This window comes from Ailuropoda melanoleuca, chromosome 9, assembly GCF_002007445.2.
Source record: "Ailuropoda melanoleuca isolate Jingjing chromosome 9, ASM200744v2, whole genome shotgun sequence".
Classification (NCBI taxonomy): Eukaryota; Metazoa; Chordata; class Mammalia; order Carnivora; family Ursidae; genus Ailuropoda; species Ailuropoda melanoleuca.
The window spans coordinates 74380822-74399706 of NC_048226.1; the positions used below are offsets into that span (position 1 = coordinate 74380822).

General features: G+C 36.6%; 1 protein-coding gene across 4 annotated transcripts in view; it reads right to left on the bottom strand.

Moving 5' to 3' along the window:
- Positions 1-18885, bottom strand: part of RSPO2 (R-spondin 2) — a 145309-nt gene that overhangs the window by 65351 nt on the left and 61073 nt on the right. For all 4 annotated transcript variants that reach the window (XM_034668870.1, XM_019799130.2, XM_002918709.4 and 1 more), the window contains one exon: positions 1543-1731. In XM_034668870.1, coding sequence (XP_034524761.1) covers positions 1543-1731 — 189 coding nt within the window. The remainder of the gene's footprint in view (positions 1-1542; positions 1732-18885) is intronic.

Consider the following 18885-nt stretch of genomic DNA (forward strand, 5'->3'; position numbering starts at 1 on the left):
CTTCTAGCTCTGCTGACGGCAAAACTATTCACCTTGAAACCTTAAGATCAAACTTGATTCTCTCTTTTCACTCTCTGAAATTCGTTACTAAGTCCCATTGATTCTATTTTTGAAAGCTCTGGATTTCATTACCCACAAACCTTCATCAGAATATGATTTCTAATCTGCAGTTATTACAGGAGCCTCCCTTTACTTTCTATCATTTTCCAGTTCATCTCCCCACTGCCGCTACAATCATCCTGAACAAAGCAACCTCCTGGGTCCCCCGCTGCTCAAAACCTGCAGGTAACACCCAGACTCCTCAGCCTAGCGCTCAGGACCTTTGTGGTTCTCAGTTCCAACCACACCTGCTACTAAGCACACACCGCTCAACGGTTCTCATCCAGGGATAGTACTTCACTAGGAGGTGTTCGAAGATGTTGGGGGACATTTTTACTTGTCTCGATGACTTGTGGTCACAAAGGACATTTCATAGGCAGGGTCTGAGGATCCAAAGTGTTCAGCAACATAGATTAAATTGCCTTGTCAAAATACCAATAGCACCCTAGATGAGACTTGTTGTTTACAAGCACATTATTTTTAGACATGTGGTTCCTTCCTTCTAGAATCTATTAGTTCTGCCTCCTTCCAAAATAATATTGTCCTTGGATGATTCCATTCAAACTCTCCTCTTACCTAAAGCCTTGGCTGATTTCATAACCATGTACACAAGTAGTCATGGGAGATAATTAACTTACTCCCATAACATACTGCTTGCCTGCTGACATAGCTTAGTGTACTGAATTAAGGTTAAACTTCTTACCCATTTGTCATTTCACTCCATATTATTTTTTTTCCTTATTCCCTCTATGCCCTAACATTTAAGATCATTAAAGAAAGGGATGTTACTGTGGCATCTCATCTCACTTTTTTTTTTCAACTCCAATTTCTACTGTTTACCTTGAAGTTGAGAATCATTCTATAAGTGATTTTTGGATTAAAAGATAAAAATCATTTCTGCATGCCTATGTACAGAATGCCATTCCTTAATAACTTTTTTGTAGTTGTTAAACTTAGAACTCAGACTACTCTAAGGTAAACAAAATATTTTAGTTACATCTTTTCTCAGTAATGGTGCTTTACAGAACCCTAAATGTATTAAATTATAGATTAGACTAAACAAGGGATTACAAACTCAAAAAAAAAAGGGGGGGCAAAAGAGGCCATAGACACTGTAGTGAAGTGGAGAGAATGTTCCCAATATATTTAAATTCCTTGGGAATTTTTTGGGGCAAGTGCTAAGTATGCTTACAAAGATCTGCTAACAAGCTTGTGTTTGAGATGCTTGATATGCAAAAAATACTTAACTACTCTAAAAAAAAAAAGGTGTGTGTGCAATATACTTCCAGACGAAAGATCAGAGTGTTCTTACCATACCCACTCAAGTTTAAGCTTAGACTATCTCTGTAGCATATTAAAAAGAAACCTTCTAACTCAAAATTTTAAACTTAGCTCCCCTGGGTTGCATAAATAGTAAATAGAAGACAAAAATCAACTGCTCACTTGCACATCTGTTCATATCTGGGGCTCGGTGTCCATAGTATCCGGATGGACAGGAATGCAGGCACTCTCCATACTGGCGCATGCCTTCTCTTCGAAGAAAGAAGAACAACTTCTGTTGACATCGGCTGCACCCATTGTCCTTTGAACAAGACAAACAACCCTTGCAAATGGGATTTGATACATAACTAGCTGTAAAAGAAAAACACAAAACACATGTTCAAATTTGAGTATGATCAAGATGTCTGGTCAATACAATGTGGTGAGAAGACAAGTGACTCTTGTCCTACTTGAATCACATAGAAATATCAAACAAAATATTCCCCCACCCCACCCCCCAAAAAAGGTTAATACACAATCAAACTTAGAAACAAAGAGGAAACTCAGAGTTCAAGATGAAACTGAATGGCTCACGGAGATGTTAGATCAGACAGAGGCAGACCTCATGGCAGGGTCTTGAATCCAGGCCAAGAAATAGGCATATGAAGACCAGATAATTGGGTCTCTTCATGGAGACTGGAGTTGTGAGGGCTGTTTGCACATGAAACAAATACTAGAAGTCCCCACCCCAATTTGCCAGAGATGAAGATTTCAACCACAGATTAGGGGCATAGGGTGGGAGAGTACAGTAGAGAGAAAATATAATCCATGAGACACAAGAAACCCAAATCTGCAATACATTCAAGTATGGGATCCAAGTTCAAATTATCAGTGGAGTAGTAAATCACTAAATCAAGATGCTAACATAAAAACATCAATCCATGAAAACCCACAAAGAAAAAAATATGAAACTACCCTAAAGAAATGTTCTGCAATCCTGAGACCTAGAACTTACATGGAAAGCCACCTTCAGATCAAAATGAACCAATCACAGGGACAAGCAAACCTCCATGAGGAAGAATCACCAGCCTCAGAGACATAAATCTCACACGTAAAGAGTCAGAAATAACAGAACAATCTGAAAGAGTCTTAAAAATGATTACCTTCAGAATACTTGAAGAGATAAAGTAAGGACTAGAAATCACAAGGAAAGAAGCAATATCATCTAATGACTCTGCAATTAGAAAGAAATGAAAATTCTAAAACTGAAAAAAAAATTCTGTGAACAATTGAATAGAAGAAAAGAAAGGCATTTAACTAGAAAATGGGTTTAAATAACTGTAGCACCAAACACAGTAAAGATGATAATGTGGAAAGGGTAAGAAGCATGTAAAAGAAAATGAAAAATTTTAATATTCTATTAGGTGCTACAGAATCAAAAAATAGAGAGCATGAGTAAGACATAATACCCAAAGAGATCATGGTTAATCAGAAAGATGAATTCCTTAGACGAAAACATCAGAGATCGGAATTGATCAGTAAAAACGAGTCTGCGTCTGAACACAACAGATTTATACTAAACAATGAAGTTAAACCAGAGAGAAACAGATCACCTAGACAGGAATTTTTACCTCCAGCAGACATCTCATCAGACATAATGTGTTAGATGATAGATTAACCTTCAACCTGCTAAGGGAAAATTATCAAACTATAATTCTATAAGTAATTAAATGGTAGTTTAAGAATGAGGGCAAAATAGGGGCACCTGGGTGGCACAGCGGTTAAGCGTCTACCTTCGGCTCAGGGCGTGATCCCGGCGTTATGGGATCGAGCCCCACATCAGGCTCCTCTGCTATGAGCCTGCTTCTTCCTCTCCCACTCCCCCTGCGTGTGTTCCCTCTCTCGCTGGCTGTCTCTATCTCTGTCAAATAAATAAATAAAATCTTTAAAAAAAAAAAAGAATGAGGGCAAAATAAAGATATTTTCATCCAAAATAAAGGCAAGGAACTTATTAATCACTCACCAAAAGAATCAACGGCGTATATCCCAGAAAATAAAATGGAACTCAGGGAAGTAGAATATAATGAGCAGTAGTGAATAAATCAATTGAGAAACATGTTGTGAAAAGTATCAGTTTTTAAGAAGTATCAATGTCCAAGGTTTAAAAATAATACATTTGTATATTTAACAGCAGTAACATGGAAGATTCTATGAGGGAAAACAAAGTAGAAGCATTCAAAGCTTCTATATTTTGAGAGGGGAAGACCAATACAGATTAAACTTCCTTAAGTTAAATGTATTTGCTAAAACTCTTGGTAGCAGCCACAGAAACAGTAATGTCTCACTTCTAAACCAGTGACAACACGGATGTAGTTAAACGTATAAAATAGGAGTGGGAGGTAACGATCCAAATGTCTGTGGCCAGGAAAATGGATAAATTATGGTATATTTTAATAATACAAAGAATTAAACTACTGGCATGTACCCAAACAGGAATGAAACTTCTAGATTATATTAACAAAGGAAGCCAGACCCCCCCCCATGTATGCTCTGTATAATTCTATTTATATTGATGTCAAGGACACATGCAGCTAATCTGTGGTGACGAAAATTAGAACATTAAATACCTTTGAGGGTTTGGGACTCACTGGAAAGGGGTACGCAGGAATTTTTGGCAGGTGTATTTGTTTCCTAGGACTGCCTTAACAAATTACCACAATGTGGTGCTTACACACCAGGACTTCATTCTCTCAGTTCTGTGGACGGAGGTTTGAAATCAAGGTGTCCAGAGGGTCCTGTTTCCTCTGAAGGCCTGAGGGAAGAAACCTCCTTGCCCGTCTGGTGGCCCCAGATATTTCTTGGCTTGTGGTTATCTCCAATCTGATTCCATCTTATGTATCTCTGTGTGTCCCTTCTGTCTCTCATAAAGATATGGTCTTTGGATTTAGGGACCACCTTAATCCAACAGGATCTCATATCCATCCTTAATTTTATTTGGAAAGGCCCTGTTTTCAAATAAGGTCACACTCTGAGGCTCCAGGTGGACATGAATGGGAGCAGACATTGGGAGTGTAGACCCTAGTTAATCCAGTAGAAGAGGTGATGGAAACGGTCTAACGTTGACTGGATATTGGATATACAACGTATATATTTGCAAAACTTATCAAGCTGGGCATTTTTTAAATAAGTAATGTGCATAATTTATAAGTAAATGGTATCTGAATTTTTTAAAAAAGAAAAAAATAGATAGGAAGGCCATACACTAACTTCAGGATAATGTAATTGTTACCTGTAATTACATCTCTTTAGAAGATTCTATAAATTATAGTGAATGCTCACCCAAAAGATATGCTATACTTTCATGATTTCTGTTTTTTTTTTTTAAATAACAGAAATAACCTATTGGAAGGACAAGGTGGGATAATACAAAGTAGATGTTGACATAGCATCTGAAAATGGATCTATGAACCTTACGGAGTTTACTACATCTAACGATAAAAAGAGTAATTTCAAAGAAAATACTGTTTCCAACCCTGGCATAAAATTAAAAATGATACAATCTGGCATCCCAATATAATTTCTAAAATATGAAAAATTCATGTAACTTTCAGTTATATTTTTGACCTTGCTTGGTATAGTGATAACAAGATATATTAGGTCACATGGACTTCATTTTATCAGGCTAACCTACCGAAGAAAGAAATGAGAGAAGGAACAGAAACTCAGCAATATTGAAACTTTTAGCTTTGAGGCCACATCCTATTTGCCCTACATATATTTTTTTACATATTAAATTAGTATCAAGCCCTAAGTATTCAGACTAGCAGCTATACAACGAAGTACACCGTATACCATACTTTTCCTTGTAATGACTCAAACTAATGTTTTTACAGCTACTTGTAGCAGATCTATATAGGTTTTAGTCCCACAAGGTGCTCTCCCTGCTTCTCCTGGGCTCCTATGGCCCTGATTTAATCTTATAGCTTCTCTTCTAGGGAGATCCCAAAGCAGGAGTTTGGCTCCTTTTCCAAAAGGTATAACAAAGAACCACCAAGGCACTCAGAACTAGGAATCAGAGCCAAGACTGCTCTTTGAACTGGCCATTAAGATTTGCTTCTTCCTGCTTATCCCAGGACTCTATTCTATCAACTGTTCAACTGCTTTTATCTACATACTGAATGCATTTCATGGATACTTTCTTGCAAACCTATTGATGCTTCTCAAACAGTTCCTTATTTACTACCATATTTTCTAAAATCTGCAACCGCGGAGGAAAAAAAAGAAACAATACAGGTGAAAAGTTACTTCCTCAGGTATAATCCCTAATAAACTTTTGAGAGACAGCTTTCTAGACACATATACATATATGTGACATAATTTGTATTTTCATAACTGACCATACTTCCCACGTATCCTAACTTGCTCAGTTTCAGTCAAGTGGTGAATATCCCTTCATAGCAATGAAAAAGACCAACATTGCTCTCGTATTTTTTTTCAATGTCAGTTCTATCTTCTGCCTCGATTTACTACAACCGTTATCTCCAGCACTACTTTTTCTGAAGACCACAACCAGTTTTCTAATCCTTAATTCAAGACTCTCATCCTCATTTTCTGGTCCTCACAACTCTTGTAACTTGGGTCATTTGCGAAAGTTTTCTTCATCCTCTGGCTTCCATGATAATGTCTCCTCCTATACACTTAATTCCAGCTTTCACTTTTCTGACTTCCACTAAATCCTCTCATAACTCAGGCCCTTATTTCTTCTCAGACTAAGACAGTTATGGTGCCCCAACCCATACCCACCTCTCTCTCTTTTTCACTCCAAACTCTGTTGTTGGGTTGATTTTCCTGCGTTAAGCTCATTGTAGGACTTCGGTTACACCTTGTTCTGACACGATAATATTGATTTATAAAGCATTTTCACATAGATGAAAATAAGCCTATACTATTTACAATTTCCCCAGCTGCCTTCTAAAGAGATTCTATTCTCACATTATTATTGGTGTCCTGAGCAGGGTGTAAGGAATAGGTAAGTTTCAAAAACTGGGATACAGCTCAACTTCTCTGTGAGTGAAAGGGGTAAAAATTGGAGAGAGGGTAAGTATGGTGCAAAAAGCTGGGAGAGAGGAACAGAACTGGAGTCCTCAGTAGCTGTGGGGGAGCAGCCACTAGGCAGAACTCATTTTTATTTTCAGGGCTGTCTAAGAACATAAACCACCTAGGCACGAAGGCCCTGTGGCATGATATTTGGAGAAGCAATTGATGTCTCTTGTGAAAGAGCAAGACCTAGATAGAAGCAAACAGAAGACTAAGGTGAGGGCAGAGGGTGTTGGCTGGAGCTGTATCCGCAGGAGCCCCACACTGCAGAGCCCCTGCAGCATGTCTGTGAGTGATCTGCTGGCTGCCTTCTGCTCTTCAACTTAACTACAGATTTGAAGAAGAATTATATCAAGGTTATCCAAATCCCAAATTAGCTTCATAAGGAAGGAGAGAATTTGGAAGAGTTACATGCATAGCAGAGTTACATGCATCACAAACAAAAGCTGAAGCTATACTTTTAGTTCAAAAGTTAAACTAAGAGGCCTTTATCACCATAAATCACACTCTATCGTAGCAAGTATGGAGAAAAGAGAATTACAGAACTAAGAGAATCAACGTAAGTTAAAGGCTTTTTGTTTGGTTTTTACGTATCAGAAGCTAACTTTCATCTTGACCAGGAAGATTTCAGAGTCAACAAATTGTGCTCCACATTGTTTTAAAAGTTTTCTTAAAATCATTAAAAGCTAGGCCTTATTTACTTGAACCTTGACTGGCTTAATGGAAATGAATCAAGGAATACTTATCTTAGTCCATATCGGTTATCTTTATAACCCTACAAATGAGGAATTCTCTTAAAGCAAAAGTGATGTAAGCCACATCCAACCTAAGTGATCTTCCCATCCCCCAATTTTCTCGAGCCACTAATAATGCTCTTCAACACTGAAGGACAAGAGCACATGTACTTTTTTGCAATGTGAAGCTTCATGTCCCAGACCTCAAATAGACTTTTAAGTTTAATTAACCACTGTCCAGTGTCAACTATCCTAGTGCTCTCTACGTTGTAAATCAATAACTTTATTCAACAAGAACTTCTTCGTCCATTATACAATGACTATACCAAGTGCAGTATCTAAAGCCAAGCAAAAATAGACTTTTAAACATGACTATAGTAATTTATTTGGTCAGGATCTTAATAAGTTAAATGGCTCTGCCTATTGCTATGAGATTTAATTCAAGTGTGCAGGTGAATAAACAGATCTTAATTCCCAGCTTTGATGACCATGTTTATTTGCTCTCTCTGTAAGCTTCAACTTTTCCAACTCTAAAGCCGGCTGAGATCCAGAGCCTCATCATTCCAACCAAAACACTTTTTATAAATCTAGACCCACCCAAAATTCTAAAGATGAAATATATCATATAAAACATTAAAAACTCTTCAGAAAGGTCCTAGGCAGTAGCATTAACGCAAATCTACACATATCACCTTGACAGAGAAAGGAACATGTGGATATAGAAAACAAGAATTATCAGGCAGAACCCAGGTAAGAATACCTGTATTATAACAAGTATACAAAGAGAGAAAAACAGCATAAATATTATTTATTATTTCTAGTTATTTGTGTTGCTCTTAAATTGTAAGTTTGGTCTTTTGTGAATCCTGGTATTTAAGTTTGATCTTTTGTTAAATTAAATCCAGTTATTCACATTTTATCCCATAGTGCCTTTTATGTAGGTGTTGAATGTCCATCTGTTTCTAATATACTCCTAACACTTTTTAAAAGTGTTCCCCTGTTTCAGGCCCTTGCCAAGCAAGAAGAAATCTAAATTCCTTCTTGGTGAAGGCATCCACTCCTGACAAAAGGTACAAATTTCGAATTCTAAAATAATGGAACTGAACAATGGATGGTTGGCCCCTTAGCCTCACTCCCTCTTAGCTGGAAGAATTCAAAGATTTTTAAAGATAAACAATAACTATCAACTTCATCGATCAAACTTACGGCACCAATAACGAGAATCCTGCCTGCTTTATTCTATACAGATCAAGTTGGGCATAGATCCTCCCACTAGAGCTTGGCAACATTAGGAGAAAAAAATCCTTTAATCATAGGTACTACCAAGCTCAAACCCAACTAAGCAACAAAGTCATGAATTAAGGAGCTACAAAGATTTGACCAAAATGAAAAAGGACTATCTTAGGATACCTTACTTAGTTCTACAGTAAGTTGTGAATATTTATAGAAAATAACATGGAACATGTAATCTGATCCTTGATGTAAAGACAACAAATTTTAATACTCTTGATGATTATAGTCCTCATGCTTCAGAAAGGAAATAGATGTTAAAATTAACAATGTTAATAAAGCTTAAAGATAAATTTCTAAAATGTCCACTTAACATGTATTCTAGAAAAAAATCTGAGAATAAAAGGCAAACTTGTACCAAAAAATCCCAAAATTCTACAATCTCTAGAATTGAACCATATTTCTCAGAATCTCTTTTGTCTTTTGAGTTCTTTAATAGATAACAGTATTGTTAAGTAAAAGACTTAAAAATTTAATTTCTTGAACTACTAGCTTAGGGAAATCCATATAAATTGGCTACCTACAAGTTAGATAATGATTTGATAATAATTTCATTTTACCCACCTAAAATAGGACAGTTAGGAATGAAAGACTCAATAGGATTTTATCTCTACAAGTAATTCTTGGGAAAATAACATTTCTAAAAATTTATAAGACCCCCCCCAAATATGGAAATCATTTTGAGAGAGGAGTATTTTAATGATGTTAGGATTAAAGGTCTTTAATTAGATGATCTTGTTTCTCTCACAAAAGTATGTATGTCACAGTACCAAACCTCAAGGCGCCCAGGAGATTTTAAAAATACAGAGGGAGGGAGAGAGCTAAATGGAGTCACAGATTTATATTAACACATAAAGTGCTAATAACTTGAAAAAAATGAAGAAAATGACCACAGTTACAATCTCCTCATTACTCTCCAGTGCCCTTTGAGCCATAATCCTCATAGACTGGCACCTCTGAAGTACACTGACCACCACAGTTAACTGTGGCCAGAGTGTGGTTCACTGGGCAGGAATTTTCCCCCACAGAGCATGCATGCTTTAAGTGGGCAACTAAGATGTCACAGGGAAGCCCAGAACAGTCAATAACTGCAGGTCAGGAAAGATGATGAATCAAGACACAGTTGCAAAATAAATGTGGAGCCTTACATGCGTCTGTTTGAGAGCATAACAAACCTATCCAGAACTTCACAAGCCACAGACCTTACTAGCAGTTAAAACAGGCGGCCCAAAGCAGAGGAGTGAGCAACTCTGGTAGAACATAAAAATTCAAAAGAATTAAATGGAATTTAGAAATTCTCCAAAAACATATTTCTAAAATGGTCATGAAGACCCTAAGTAAAAAGACAAGTCATGTCTATGGAAAAAAGTAGCCATGTATATACAGACACAGATAAAAAAATAAAATAAAATCAGAAGCCCTCAATGTAGCATATACAGTTCCCCAAATGAGGTATTTCCCATAATTAATGCTCACTTTGGAAGCCAGGCCTATAAGAATTATTCCTTTTCCTCCCCTAAACTCTTTGACAAAAAATCATAACGCATATTCTATTCTAGATGTTAATTCTGACATGATAAGGGGAAAATGTGCAATTAAGGTTCAGAACACACTTACCACAGAACTAAGCTCAAGTGGGCAAATGCCACCACCAGCGTCATAAGACCATCAGCTTCTACAACTGCTAACAGCAAGAACTCTTAATTAGTTGATGAAATCAGAGAAAAATAGGAGATGGTCTGAGATTGCTCATTTTTTCAAAGATATATGATGTTTTTGAAACAAGGGAAGAGTCATACGTTGTATAAAACAAGCCACCTGCTTGAATCTGTGAGGGAGAAAAAAAAAAACATACTCCATAAAACTATTCTAAAGCTAAACGAAAAGCAAGCTTAAAGTTAGAACGTGTGCGATCCTATAAGCTGTAGCCAGAAATTGCTGTGTAGTACAGATTACTCATGCCAAGTGTTGGCTTGGGCTTTCACGACATACTTAAGCAACCCCATGGAAATGTTGACAGACTGCTGGTGCTAATGGTAACTCCAACAGGAGATCTAAATATATACATTTATGAAGATTGTGAAACCACCACTCTTACAGGGTTCCATGTTTACATAAGAAGATAATCCAATTATTTAAATAGAGAAAAACAAACTGCTCACAAACAGAGCCAGAATTTTATTCCATAAAGTACTTAAGTACATCTTATACTAACACTATTTCAAAATAGTTTTGCATACTTCGTAAGTACTATAACATAAGTGCCATAGTATCTGACCCATCCAACTGCCTGTAGAAAAAAATCTCCCCCATTCTGACTATACAAAAATTAAATGGTTTCTAAAAAGGGGAGGTGGGGTAGGATGGAGCCTATTCAATATATATTCCCATTCCCATCACAGATAAGGAATTCAATGATCCCTCATATACCACCTGCATCCTAGAGTAGAAACTAGTTTGGTAACTTCTGCTTATTCCACTTTTAATTTAAAACAATAAATGGAAAGCAAACTGGATGGCTTATTTGGTGTCATAAACACAGCCCTCAAGAAGAATCTGTGTCATAACTAACCAGATTAAAGACTCCATGTGTTTTAGATGTGGAAACTTCCGTGGGTCACACCACTGTGTTTTAAATTTGAGAATGAACACTCTATTAGCTACACTGTCCCAGAGAAAGGTTTCTTCAAACAAAGATAATAAAAATTTTTTTAAGTTGCGTTAATGAAAAACATATGAACAAACCCTTAGGGTTGACAAACATTATTATGCAATAATTATTCAAGACTACACTATGATGCAAAAAAAAAAGTGAAAGCTTTATTATATTCAATGTAGGTCACTCTTGGTAAAATTCACATACGTGAACAAAAATCAGAATGATTCACTACTAAATCTCCAGATCTACACAAGATACAGTTCTCAATTTTTAATTCAATTGTCTTCATTGAACATTTATAAACAGCCTATATTAAAATGCTTTGTCAACATACCTCACCACAATCCTGACTGCAGACCCAGTTTGAAATCTATCTGCTTCATTAGTCTTTCATTCTAAGAAAGTTCTGTCTATTCAGAACAAGAAGCAATGAAAAAGAGGAAAGTCAAAAAGGGGGGGGGAAAGAAAAGAAAATTGAAGTTTGGAGAATATGGTACGTGACAAATTGCAGGCTACATGCTTTCATACTTTTTGAAAGTCATGCTTATTACTCATAATTTCTGTTTATCAAAGTGAATAAACAGATCAGAGAGTTTAAGAAACCTTTCCAAGGTCAGTGTGTTAGTGACAAATTTGAATCCAGGTCTCTGAAAAGCCATGCTTTTTCTTTCCCCATTAGGAGATACATGTACAGAACCTAGGAGAAAAAATCCATTAAAGCATGATTGAAATGGAGTTCCTTCAAATTAGGCTGTACCCTTGTAATTTGCTCACAGTGCCTTTGCTCTGTTTTTAGCTGGAGTAAAATAACCAAAGTTCCTTTTGATGATTAGTCACTAACAGCACTATACTAATTCTTTCCTAACACAACTAGGAATATATTAAGTCTCATAAACCAACAAAATTAAGATGTCATCCACAAAAACATTTCAGAAGAACACTGTTGATACAACAAAAAGGATAACGGGGAAACTGAGTTATGGGTTTCTTCTGGCAGAGGTTAAAGAGGATCTTCAGAATTATGAATGGAAAGTATTTGGGCACACAGCAAAAGGCCAGCACTTTTTTAATAGGGATCTCTACTTGACAAGTTCAAAGGGAAAAAAAAAAAAAAACCAACCTACCCAAACCATACAATTTCCTGCAAGTGGGCCGCTCCCCTCACCATCTTTGAAGACTGATGCTGTCCTCACCAAGGGACCTTTGAAGTAACACAGCAGGCATACCTGTGTAATTAGAAAGGCTGGGGACGCCACTCAAATCATCAAAACTAGACTTTAAAGATGCACTGAAGTGGGGAGATATGGACCAACATTCTGACACAGAGGAGAGACTTCTGTTCTAGATGGATTTGGAGAGCAATTTGCCGCTGCTCTCTGACCACAGTTCTCCTCCATTTCCTCCAGGCCATGAAAGCCAAAAGCAAATTGCCTATTAATGGAAAACTGTAAAGAGCGTTTGGTCACTCTCAAACTGGAAAAGCCATATGCATATGTGTTTACAGCCATGGATGTATATACAGCCACAGACATGAATATACACCAGCATTTATATATGTATATACAAATATATGCATATACTATTTTTTCTGAACCATTTGAGTACAAGTAGTAGACATTATGCTCTTTTATGTCTGCATTTTCTCAGCATTCAGTATGTATTTCCAAAAACAAAGACATTGTCTTACATCAGCCATATCAATACAATACTATTTTCCAATCCATAGTCTATATTCAATTTTTCCATAATGTCCTTTGTATCTATTTTTCTCCTAGACTAGAATCCCATCGAAGTCTATGCATTGCATTAGGTTGTCATCTCTTTAGTCTCCTTAAATCTGGAACAGTTCCTCTTTCATGAGTTTGCATTTTGGAAGGTAATAGGTCAGTTATTTATAGAATGTTTGTGTGGGTTTGTCTGATACTCCCTCATGACTGGCCACACACTCTTGGGATAATATATGAAGTGATGTTATGTCCTTTCTTGTGTATGTCAAGCGGCACCTGATGCATTTGGTTGTATTACTCGTGGCATTAACTTGATGCGTTGGTTAAGATGGGGTCTACCAGGTTTCTACACAGCAAAGTTACTACTTTCCCCTCATAGTAAGTAATTTTTGAAAAAAAAATACAGTAACTTGTATAAATATCCTGTTCTTCATCACAATTCCACATACTAGTTATGGTACCCGTTTTTTATTCTTGCCTAAGTCAGTTCTCATTCTGATAGCTCTCAAAGGTGATTTTCTAACTCCATCATTCCTCCACTGATTAGGGGGCATTCAATGTTAGGAGGAGCTTGCCCTTCTCCTGCAATTGTTTGTCTGCTTGTTCATATCAGGAGGGAATCATGGATTTTATTCAGTGGACTATCATCATCTCTTAACTGTATTTAATGCTCATCTTATTCTAGATTTGTTCAGTATGAGCCCTTCAAGGTGCTGTGGTTTTTAAATTGTATTTTATGTGCATGACACCAAGTGTTTAGGGGTAAAGGGGGAAGATTTAATTTATCCTGGAAGAACTAAGAAATAGGTGATAATAGGAGCTGGGTGTTAAAGAGAAAGCAGAAGTTTGCCCACTGGAGAAGGATAGCCCAAAAAGAGGGCAGTATGTGCCAGATGTATGCACAGGGTTGGGGAATGCAAGGAAAAAATGTTTACTAGGTCTGATTAAATCTTGGCTTATTTTATTTACAATTTATCTTTCAGCCAACAGCAAAAACAACAAAAGGAGCCACTCGGTACTTAACTTGGATTCAAGGAAAAATGTGTAGAGAACACAGAAATTATGATGTTACCATGGAGTTTATAACAGAATACAGAAACTGTGACTCTAGAAATGTAATTGAAGACTTTAAGAAAGTCTTTTTTTTTTTTAAGTTTAAAAGGAAAGACTGGATTTGCAGCCAATGTTTCTAGATTAGAATAGGTGTTAAGAGGGTATTTTTCAAAATAAGAAATCTACTGTGGCATCTGGGTGGCTTACTTAATTAAGCACCCAACTCTTGATTTCAGCTCAGGTCTTGATCTCATGGTCGTGAGTTTGAGCCCCACACTGGGCTCCACACCGGGCATGGAGCCTACTCAAAGAAAAAAAAAATCTACTTATAAAATCCCAAAGAGGGAAAAAATGAGTAACATTCTATAGAATTCAGTATGGTTTTATAGCAAGCTCTCTGATAATTTCAAACATTTTAAGTAACATGTACAAAAGGATATATTCAGGAAAAAAATAATCACAAAATAAATGTGAAGAAGGCTAAAGTTTCCTAAGGTTTATGGATATTTTTTAGAGGAAAATTAACAAAAAGGAAAAGTTAAACAACTATTCAGATATGGGTAATATTACATGAAAGAGATAGACAAATTTTTATTTTCTGCTTTCATTTTTATAATAGTTAAAAATAAAGAACTTCAAAGTGAAGGAAAATCAAACATGGCTTAAAAAATATTGAAATACAAGATAGGCAGGAAGACACTAATGAATTATTATATATTTTTTTAAAGATTTTATTTATTTATTCGACAGAGATAGAGACAGCCAGCGAGAGAGGGAACACAAGCAGGGGGAGTGGGAGAGGAAGAAGCAGGCTCATAGCGGAGGAGCCTGATGTGGGGCTTGATCCCACAATGCCGGGATCATGCCCGGAGCCGAAGGCAGACACTTAACCGCTGTGCCACCCAGACACCCCGAATTATTATATCTTTATATATATTTTTAAAGTATTGATAAATTGGTTCCTCAAAAAATAAAACAGATTTTTTTTTTGAGAGAGAGAGAGCATGCAGGCAGGGAGAGGGGCAGAGGAATAGGGAGAGAGAGAATCGTAAGCAGGCTCCAATGCCCAATGCAGAGCCCAATACAGGGCTCAATCTTATCACCCAGAAGATGATCTAAGCCAAAATTCAAGAATTGGATGCTTAACCAACTGAGCTGCCCAGATACCCCATAAAATAGGAATTTAAAGACAGATGGATAAATGTTTGATTTTCAGTAAGTTGGAAAACTGAACTTCAGAATCTCCAAATTCTAGAAGACATTTTAGGACATCAGAGTTGTAAACATTTATACTTTAAAACAATTATTATAAACACCTATCTTGGTATTTATAAGTCACTAAGAATAAGTACCATCAAAACTAACCGCATTTTTTAAAAAAATCATAATTCCCCTTTTCTCTCCCTATTACATATCATTACCTCTATGCACACAAAGATCTATGGCTAGAAAGAAAAGTATGGAAATGCACACGCACATTTTTGATAAATTATTTGGAAGTTACAAGCATCACAATACTTCACATGAAATTTAGCATACACCTTCTGAGAATAAGAACATTTTCTTATGTAATCACAATACCATTGTAGGACCTCAGAAATTTAACATGGGTAAAATAATATTACTAGTATGCTGTCTATATTCATATTTCCTCAGCTATTCCAAAATTGTTCTGTTTTTCCCATCTACCCAGAAACTAATCAAAAGGGTGGCTCAGTCAGGTAAGCATCTGCCTTTGGCTCAGGTCGTGATCTCAGGGTCCTGGGATGGAGCCCCACATCAGCCTCCCTGCTCAGTGGAGAATCTACTTCTCCCTCTCCCTCTCCCTCTGATCTCTCACTTCCACTCTCTCAAATAAATAAAATCTTGAAAAAAAAAAAGGAAGAAAAGAAAAGGAAACCAATCAAAGACTGCATTTGGTTTGTTTCCTTAGTCTTTTCAATTAGAAATACTTTATCCATTCTTTGTCTTTCTAGACATTGAGATCTTTTGAGTCTAGGCCAGTTGTCTCATAGAATATCTTACAATCTGCATTTGAAGGACTGGGGCCACATAATTAGATTTACCATTTTGCCATCATTAATATGATAATTTAATTTAGGCAGGGATCATCACCATCCTTACACCATTAGGTGAAAGTTTACTGGGAAAAATTTTGCCCAGGAGTTTACTTAATTCTGAAGGGGGAAGTATGCCTTTATTTCATAAGCAGACTAGAGCACAGCTAGTTAAAACTTGCCACATTCAGCCCAGGGACCAAACACTGCCCACAATAGGCAAAGAAAGCTGCTACAGACAACTGGCCTGAAGGATAAAGCTGCCAGGACAAAACAGCCGAGTGCATGCAGCACACACTGGAGACACTCCCTGAAGTGCTAGGCCCTGGGGAACAGTGGATACTACACTGCAGGGCACGACAGGACCTCTTCATAAGTTCATTTTCCTCAAGAACAGGAGATATAGCTGACTTTCCTAACACAGAGAAGCAGGCATAGAGACTTAGACAAAATAAGATAGAAGAATTTATCCCAAGTGAAAGAATGGGACAAGGCCATAGCCAGAGATCTAAGTGAAACACATATAAATAAAATGCCTGATAGAGAATTTAAAGTGATGATCATAAAGATACCCACTGGACTGGAAAAAGAGTGGAGGACATCAGTGAGACCCTTAACACAGAGATAAGGAATAACAGCACAGATAAAGGGTTCAATAATTAAAATGAGAAACACTCTTCATGGAAAGAACAGCAGGCTGGCAGAAGCAGAGAAACAAACTAATGACCTAGAAGACAGAGTAATGGAGAGTAATCAAGCTCAACAAGAAAGAGAAGAGAAATGGGCAAAATGAGAAGAGCCTTAGGGATCTCAGTGATTCCATCAAACGTAATAACATTCACATTATAAGAGTCCAAGAAGAAGTAGAAAGAGAAAACGGGACAGAAACTTTATTTGAAGAAATAATAGCTGAAAACTTCCCCAATCTGGGGGAAGGAAACACATATCCAAATGCAGGAAGCATAGAGAACCTCCAACAAAATCAACCAAAGCAGATCCACACCAAGATATAATTAAAATGGCAAAATACAGTGATAAAGAAGAAATAGTAACAGCAGCCTGACAATAACAACAGTTACATATGTGGGAAAGCCCATACGGCTATCATGGAATTTTTCAGCAGAAACTTTCAAGCCAGAAGGGAGTAGCATGATATATACAAAATGCTGAATGGGAAATATGTGCAGCCAAGAATATTTTATCCAGTAAAACTATCATTCAGAATAAAGAGAGATAAAGAGTTTCTCAAACAAAAACTAAAGGACTTCATGACCACTAAGCCAAACCTACATGAAAAGTTAAATGGGACTCTTAGAATGGAAAGGGAAAGACAGTAAGAGAAAGAAAAGTAGAAAGCACAAAAACAAACAGTAAAAATAGGTATATCTCTAAAACTCTGTCAAGGGACTCACAAAATAAAAGGATGTAAAGCATGACACCATATACCTAAAATGTGGAGATGAGAGGAGTAAAGAATGGGTTCAAATTTAAGCGACCATCAACATAATCTAGATTGCTATATACAGAGGTTATATACAAACCTAATGGTCACCACAAATCAAAAAATAGTAACAGATATGCAAAAAAAACGAAGAGACAGGAATCCAATTATATCAGTAAAGAAAGCCAGCAAACTGTGAGAAGAGAAAAAGGGACAACAGAAAAACTACAAAAAACAACCACAAAACAAGTAACAAAATGGCAATAAACACATACTTATTAATAATTACTTTTAATGTAAATGGACTAAATGCTCTAATCAAAAAGGATGACAGAATGGATATAAAAACAAGACCCATCTATATGTTGCCTACAAGAAACTATGTTGAGACCCAAAGACACTTGTAGATTGTGAGGGGTTGGAGAAACATCTATTATGCAAATGGAATTGAAAAGAAAGCCAGGGTAGCAATACTTAGAGCAGACAAAGTAGATTTTTTTGGGGGGGGGCAAGGGCAGAAGGAGAGGGAGAAAGAGAATTTTAAGCAGGGTCCACACTGGGCTTGACCATGTCCTGAACTTAAATCAAGAGTCAGATGCTTAACCAAATGAGCCACCCAGGCACCTCAACAAAGTAGACTTTAAAACAAATACTGTAATAAGAAACAAAGAAGGACACTATGTAATAATAATGGGGACAATCCAACAAGATATAAAAATTACAAAAATTTATGCACCCAACATGGGAGCACCCAAATACATACAACAGATAATAACATAAAGGAACTAACTGATAATAAAATAATAGCAGGGGACTTAAATATGCCACTTATATCAATAGATCATCAAAACAGAAAAACAAGGAAACAATGGCTTTCACACCCAGAACCAGATGGATTCAACAGATATATTCAGAACATTCCATCCTAAAACAGCAGAATACACATTATTTTCAAATGCACATGAACATGCTCCAGAATAGATCACATATTAGGCCATAAAACATGCCTCAACAAATTCAAAAAGATCTAAGTCATACCATGCATCTTTTCTGACCACAACACCCTGAAACTAGAAGTCAACAACAGGAAAAATTCTGGAAAGACCACAAATACACAGAGGTTAAATAACATGCTACTAAACAATGAATGGGTCAACCATGAAATAAAATTAAAAAGTACAGGAAACAAATGAAAATAAAAACACAATGGTTCAAAACCTATGGGATGCAGCAAAAGTGGTTCTAAGAGGGAACTTCATAGCAATACAGGCCTACTTCAAGAAGCAAGAAAAATCTCAAACAACCTAACCTTACGCCTAGAAGAGCTAGAAAAAGAACAAAGCCTAAAACCTGCAGAGGGAAGGAAATAAAGATTAGAGCAGAAATAAGTGATATAGGAACTAGAAAAATAGAATATGTCATTGAAACCAGGAGCTGGTTTTTTTGAAAAAATAAAGTAAAATTGATA